Source organism: Agrilus planipennis, unplaced genomic scaffold (assembly GCF_000699045.2).
Source record: "Agrilus planipennis isolate EAB-ADULT unplaced genomic scaffold, Apla_2.0 scaffold19, whole genome shotgun sequence".
NCBI classification, from domain to species: domain Eukaryota; kingdom Metazoa; phylum Arthropoda; class Insecta; order Coleoptera; family Buprestidae; genus Agrilus; species Agrilus planipennis.
The window spans coordinates 467892-475710 of NW_020438954.1; the positions used below are offsets into that span (position 1 = coordinate 467892).

The 7819-nt window shown below is 32.0% G+C and overlaps 1 protein-coding gene across 1 annotated transcript in view; it reads left to right on the top strand.

Annotated features, from left to right (window-relative positions):
- The first annotated feature begins 1912 nt into the window (after positions 1-1912).
- LOC112903927 (puromycin-sensitive aminopeptidase-like protein) overlaps positions 1913-7819 on the top strand; it is a 28813-nt gene continuing 22906 nt past the window's right edge. The window contains exon 1 of the mRNA XM_025974901.1: positions 1913-2553. Coding sequence (XP_025830686.1) covers positions 2520-2553 — 34 coding nt within the window. The 5' untranslated portion in view covers positions 1913-2519. The remainder of the gene's footprint in view (positions 2554-7819) is intronic.

Sequence of the window (7819 nt, forward strand, 5' to 3'; positions counted from 1 at the left end):
CACAATCGGCCTCCGCGTTCGGCAGCGTTCGACATCTGTCTCTCTCCTACTTGAGTGAGCGATGCGTCCGCGTGGACAGCTGCTATACAATAATACATTTCCATTTACCTCCTTCTCTATATCCATACAAAATATCTATCAAACAAAATTAAAATTTTCTTTTGAAAAATGAAACCATTCCATCAGTATTTTCATATGACGTTGTCACGTTCAACTATCGTCAGTAAACCGACTTTACAGACAACCGATTTTTTTTTCACATTTAGGACACTAGATTATGTTATTAAATTGTGGCATACGTTGACTGCACTTGACGATGTAATTTACAATTCCTCGTCATTAATTGACAATCTGTAAGTGTATGATTGAATAGTGTAACTGTAAGCCCTTGATTTTGAATTGTTTAGTCATAATTATAAATATGCGTATTGTGTATAGCAGAATTAGCCAGAAAGTTGAACGTACGCTTTTCGGATTTGGGCCAAAATCATTTTGAAAACGAGAATATCTAATTAAATCTTGGACACCTTGTAATGCCCTTCGCAAGAAATTTTGAACGTGTTCATTTCTAATTTTGAATCGTTAAGACTGTAATATTTCAATAATTACCAAAAGTACTTATCCAACTGTCTAGAAAAAGTATTATTTGAATAATATACGGAAGGTAAAAAATTTTGGTGAGGATACTGTGGATAGAGAAGGTTAAAAATGAGGAGGGCTTAGGAAGAATGTGAGAGCAGAGGTCACTACATATGGAAGTCAATAAGAAATAGACGAGATAGGTTGGTAGGACACCTTCTCAGACATGAAAGGCTAGCAGAAACAGGAGTTAAGAGGAGTAGGGGTAGACCTAACCGATAAAGGAGAAAAAACTCCCCTTTTTGCCCTACACCAATTAACTACGAGACTTATTACACACTCAAAAGACTTTCGGAAGTAAGTGTCTCAAATCATCGTGTAAAAGGAATGACCAAATCAAGTTTCTTTCTGTTTAAGATTCTTTGATTTTTGTTCAAAATTAATTGATTTAAATTTAAGATTCCTCGATTGTCATTAAATAGCCTTCAATTTTTGTTAAAGAATATGTAAGTTTCTTTTTAATTTATTTGACATTCCCCGATCTTCCTTACTGTTCACAAATAGTTAAGGATGTGGGATGTTGTACTTTTAGGAAGGAAATGCGAAGATTTGCTCAGGTTAGGAAAGAGTGGAAGTGCGTGTCCAACCATAGAACAAACAAAATAGCTCAAACCCCAACGCCAAAACACGACACTGTAGTTGTCCGAAGCACTTTTCGGTAACAAGGTTACCTTCTTCAGGGACTGAAGTGAACTGAGAACTGAAAAGTGCTTCGGACAACTACAGCGTCGTGTTTTGGCGTTGGGGTTTGAGCTATTTTGTTTGTTCTACAACAACCGTCAAAGTTTTTCCAATCTTCATATTGTGTCCTACAAGTCTTAGGACTGACGACCTTATGATGACGATGAGACGTCAGGATTAATACCTAGAATACAGTTATATATTTGTCGAAAAGATATCAAAAATCCTTACACATTAGGTTCATCAAACAGGTAATTTGGTACTTTATAGGAATCTTCCAACAGTACTGAAATACTATTACGCATAGTAGGTCTAAGAAGTTCCCACCCTTCATCCCATTTCGTACTGACCTCAAATTTTCGTACATGTGTATGCAGTGCATATTTCACGACCCAAACAACCAATTAATGACATTATAAAGTCCCCATATAACAACTTAAATAAACAATAAATTAACGCCCAACAAAATTTTATGCGTGTGTAATAAAGCAGTGTCAACACAAGGATGATGTCATCCTCCGACAGGACCCTGCCACTGAAGAAAATTCACGTAATAACCAACGTAATACTAACATGTCCGTAGCAATCGTAGAAACAAATCTACAGCGTTGTGGTACCGAAGTACTTTAACCGCCCGATTCCGCTAATGGTACTCACTCATTTTTACACGGTCAGGTGAAACACGAGCATAAAGATAAGCAAAGGTAGCCCACGTAACTTTATGCATGTGTGTAAGGTACTTAGACTTGTACTCGGTTTGTTTGCAATTAAAAAAAAAACATCGGCAACTTAATCAGTAAGTTAGTAGTAGGTACTTGGCCGGAGACAAACGCTGGTACCACATAATAGTTTTTTGAGTCAGTTATGAAGTTACTCTCGATATTAAAAAGTTGTAAACAAGTACAATATTAACTTGTAATTAATATAATCCGTCACCAGTTTAATTTTAGTTGTTGGTTAATACACCTTAAAGTCATGGTTACAAAATGGTACAAATTACACAGAAAATAGGTAGGCGTTGAAAACGAGATGGTAATCGTTGGGTAAATATCAGTGAATGAACAGTGATCTAAGTTCTTCGGGGAAAAACACCGATCAGTACTTCGAGCCAATCTTTCTACAAATTTCTAGACACTTGTAGTTGTTTTTCTTATTTAGAATTTCGTGCGTGAAAGTGCGTGAACTATAAACTGGTAACAATGGTGGCCAAAAAGAATCATCTCGATTATTCGAGTAAGTACTTAGTAGTTTTATTGCAATTGGCGAAAATCGCCTGAAGGAATATTAAAATGTTGTCAACAAATACATTTAAGTTAAGAATAAATCAGAGTAGCGGTTTGGTACGTACCAAAATTCTTCTACAATAAAACAACAATGAATTACAAAAATTATTTTCGCTTTAGATATATCCAGGCTTTGTTTGTTAAGTCCCTGAAATTGTAAGGATCAAATTTATTCATAACAATTTTTATAGTTATTTTTCTATTTGTATTCGCTTTAATTCACACCTTAAAAGACATCAAGTAAGAAACCATTTAAAGACTTTTCCATAATTATAAAACTATTCATTGAATTGTGTAATTACAATAGAAATAATTCACCCATAATACATATATTTGTTAGTTTCTTTTAGTTTTTGTCTATCCAAATAATATTGCGATATGACTATTTTAGTTTGTGCATTTTTCAAACGGTTTTTTAAGGCCCCTTTTGTTGAGTAACCCAATCCTACGACAAATTGCAAAATTGAAAGACGAAGCAATAAAAAATGTAAAAATCCTTTCCATATCCTTGAAACAGTCAAGTCAGTTTGAGTCTGACATGTCAGTTCATCGAAGATTTATACGATCATTAAAATCCTATTATTTCCGCAGAGAATTTTTTGAATTCATCAACGGTAAATAAACATGAATCGGAAAAGAACTGGTGGGTGTTAATGTTAATGTAAAATTCATGTTAGACAACCTTCTAACAGTTTATATTATTAGCATTTCCTTTTCTATTTAATTAATTTTAGAAGTGCAATGAAAATTAATTATTTTATTCGTTGACAGACTCGGGATATGTTAATTTATTTTTATTCCGATCATTTACATAAATAAAATGTTAGTTTTCGAAATGTAAAACTTTAGATATATAACAGATTGCCTTTTTTATATGTCTGATTTGCAATCATATTTAGAATCATTACTTGTAAGTTCATTCTCTATTACTGTTAACTTAACTTTCTGTTAATCTATCTCTAATTACTTCAAAAATGAAATTTAAACATTAATTTGTTCAANAATTATTCATGTTTATACGAATGTAAAAATAATCCTTATTCAAGTTATCTTTGGATCTTCAACACATGTTTCGGAGGTGTTTTAATTCCACCGATTACCTCACACATGGTTTAGCGAAAATAGTGAAATAAACAGTCATTTATTTAAATATTTATTAGCGAAACTAGATTGTTTAAAATCCGTTACATCATAGTGTAATTTATAGTTTATTTCTACCCATAGCAACATAAAACTAAATTTTTAAGCCTTCTGCAACTCTTTACATCATGTTTAGCAGGTTTAACAATGGTAGGCACCAATTGTAACATTGAATCAGCCATTATTGTAGTAATGAGATTCAGAAAAGAACCATAATGGAGTTCGACAGGTGAAAATTGAATTTTATTGTTGTTCCTATTCTAATTGTTTCAAATTCTAATGCTATTATTTGTGATCACAATCACCAGAGTGAATTTAGTTAACTTTATTTACAACGGGTGTGTTCCGAAATATAACCTAGCATACTGGCCAATGCAGATGACATCATGAATCGACGCCATATTGTACTGGTGTGCCACCATGTTGTACTGGTGAGACAAGTGTGGCGTATAGTAGTATACCAAACGGGCATGTGTGCATCAAACTTTAAGGAATTTTTTATTGTAAGAAACTTTAGTATGTTGTGGAGTAAAATTGTTGTAAACAACCACAAACACTATTCTCAATATGGCGTCAATTTGACGCCAACGTACTGTCCAGTATATTTCGGAACGAATCTAATTTTATGCGACGGAAGCGCGTTACAGGAAGTTGAGAAGCAGAGGTCCGTACTATTCATTTATCAACTTAAACTAGATAAATCATCTGTTTTATCTTCTTCCACTAATTCATTCAAAAATTAAAAATCCAAAGGTGAAATTGGTGAAAACATAATGAAAAATAATAATTTAGAATTTTGATATCGATGTTTCGCTCAGTAAAATTTTTTGGCCCTTATCAAGATCTTTTAATATTCTTTTTTGAGTAGCTACACTTACTTATCAATATGGAGTTTAATAACACCTTTATGAATTTCTTCCCTTCCAGGATTTAAACAGAAATCCATAAACGCAAAAATAATCTAAACACTTGGAAACTTAAAAAGAGACCGATGAACAGAATAAATTACAAATGAAAATGGAAAATAAAAGGCATTCTGCTTGAAAATGAGATATTTCGTTAAATTTTCTCAAAATATTCCTTTTGGAGCTAATAAATGTTAGTGAACATTTCAAACTTTTTTTTATTCTATGAGAAAGTTTTATTAATATGTATCTTAATTTGTTTTTGTTTATTAAAAGACCTGCAAACCGCAAGAAAGCTTATTAAAAAGTTGTGAAAAATTAGTTTTTCCAATTATTAAAAGCATTCCATTAAGCTTACGATGAAAACCTACTACTAAAAATGGTGAAAGTGAAAGATAAATACCTCCATTAGGTTGCATGTTAAATTTTCTTTTTTTGAAGCAAGATTATTTAAATTTTAATTTTGTTAGAAGCATTTTTTTCTTCGTTACAAATAAAAAAAACTCATAGACTTTAGAAACAAATTTTCCTATTACTTCGTTAGTCCACTCCAAGTGTTTAAGATTCTAAAATAACATTAAAATAAAACACTTGCTTTAAGTTTAGTAAGTGCCTATTAAATTATTTTCGAACATTTCATTTATTAATAAACACCATGAAGCTAATTGTGGTATAACTAGTCGAACATTATTTATATTTTAATATTTTACGTCGCATGTTCTATTGAAAGATCTACTACACATTGACGTATTTCAACAAAATTTAACACTAACATCATAATTAAAGTTCGGCCTACGTTTAACTACTTTTAGAACGAATAATAGATAAAAATTATAATATTAGCTTTTTATTATCCATATTACAAAGATTGTTGTTTGTTTTCCTAAAAAAATTGGCACAGTTCTTTGGATAGATCCTGCTACATCTAGATCAATTATAGACCAGTTAACGTTTTGGATTGAAACGATTAATCAATCAAAGATATCTCATAACTTGCAGAATCAAAGCCAAAAAACTAAGAAATAAGTATCTATTTTCTAAACCAACACCAACGTCTCATTTTAGTTGAAGGATTTCACGAAGGAAGACTTTTGAATCAACAATTCAACAAGGCTCAGATGGAGTCAAATATAATTGTTTAAACAGTTCGTAGTTTGGATTGTTTTTACCCTTCTAAAGACCATTCCTTAAGCCTTATCTTTATGAGAGGAACACACCTCATTACTCTTTTAATCAAAAATAGACTGAAGTCTTCCAAATCAAGGCAACGTATTTTGGAAAAATGATTTCGGTTTTAGAGGTCTAGGAAGTTGCTTGCTAAAATTTCTCGCGTACTAAATTTCTATTCGAAAAAAGGTAAAAGGGGACCACCCGATACAATGCATTGCGAATGATTATTCATTATTCAAGCGACGAAAGATATATTTTTGGATTTAATTAGTTATAAAAACCCCGAACACGATTGCGATTTCCCGCACTCGTGTTCGCACGTAATGCGTACCAACATGCGTACTAAACATGCCGCTTGCTTATTTCGGTATCTACTACAGTATACGTTATGAGAAAGTATATAAATTATTCATGTTTATACGAATGTAAAAATAATCCTTATTCAAGTTATCTTTGGATCTTCAACACATGTTTCGGAGGTGTTTTAATTCCACCGATTACCTCACACATGGTTTAGCGAAAATAGTGAAATAAACAGTCATTTATTTAAATATTTATTAGCGAAACTAGATTGTTTAAAATCCGTTACATCATAGTGTAATTTATAGTTTATTTCTACCCATAGCAACACAAAACTAAATTTTTAAGCCTTCTGCAACTCTTTACATCATGTTTAGCAGGTTTAACAATGGTAGGCACCAATTGTAACATTGAATCAGCCATTATTGTAGTAATGAGATTCAGAAAAGAACCATAATGGAGTTCGACAGGTGAAAATTGAATTTTATTGTTGTTCCTATTCTAATTGTTTCAAATTCTAATGCTATTATTTGTGATCACAATCACCAGAGTGAATTTAGTTAACTTTATTTACAACGGGTGTGTTCCGAAATATAACCTAGCATACTGGCCAATGCAGATGACATCATGAATCGACGCCATATTGTACTGGTGTGCCACCATGTTGTACTGGTGAGACAAGTGTGGCGTATAGTAGTATACCAAACGGGCATGTGTGCATCAAACTTTAAGGAATTTTTTATTGTAAGAAACTTTAGTATGTTGTGGAGTAAAATTGTTGTAAACAACCACAAACACTATTCTCAATATGGCGTCAATTTGACGCCAACGTACTGTCCAGTATATTTCGGAACGAATCTAATTTTATGCGACGGAAGCGCGTTACAGGAAGTCGAAAAGGAGAAGTCCGTACTATTCAAACTTTAACCGATCTACAATGCTAACAGCTACCATTACTTGGTCCTTAAAAGGATAAAAGGCAAAAGGATCTACTGATTATTTAGTATTTACTAAATATGTGAAATCAATCAATATTATCACAAAAATTTTGCTCGTTGCCAAGCTTAGATGTTACACATAATCGGCGCTTTTTTTTCTTTATTATTTCTGTTCACGATTCTCAACATTTTCTGATTCATTTAAGTACGTGTCAATGTTGGTATAATTCTGACGTAATTTTGTCAATATAAAACAATTAACAGGTCATTTTGCCGGTAGTTAGACTGACTGACGACACCGTTGTACACCTCATACAGTATGCAAATTGCGTTCTTGTCACAAACTAATTGGCAAGTTGCGAAAAACGTTAAAGCTTTCGTTTCTTTTTTATTATACGAGCAAGTTTCTGACCTAGTAACTGAATAGTAATATAATCGATTTTTACAAATAATATATGTATAGTAAAACATCTTTTCTAGTATTTAAAAGCTTTTAAATATATCTAAATACAATCTAAATTTATCTGACATTAACAAAATAATGAAAGATGCATTTATATTCTAAATAAAAACTAAACAAAAATTTTAGTGGTAATCTGGGTATAACTTTTATTTCAATGTTAATATTTGGTGTATTTGGTGCAAGCTTTCGTCAACTATAGTTGACCTCTTCAGGCATAAAATTTATAACAAACCTCTTATTGTTTTTTAAATTTATTATAAGACAAATAATACGATTGTGAGTTGTGATGGGGTAGACCTA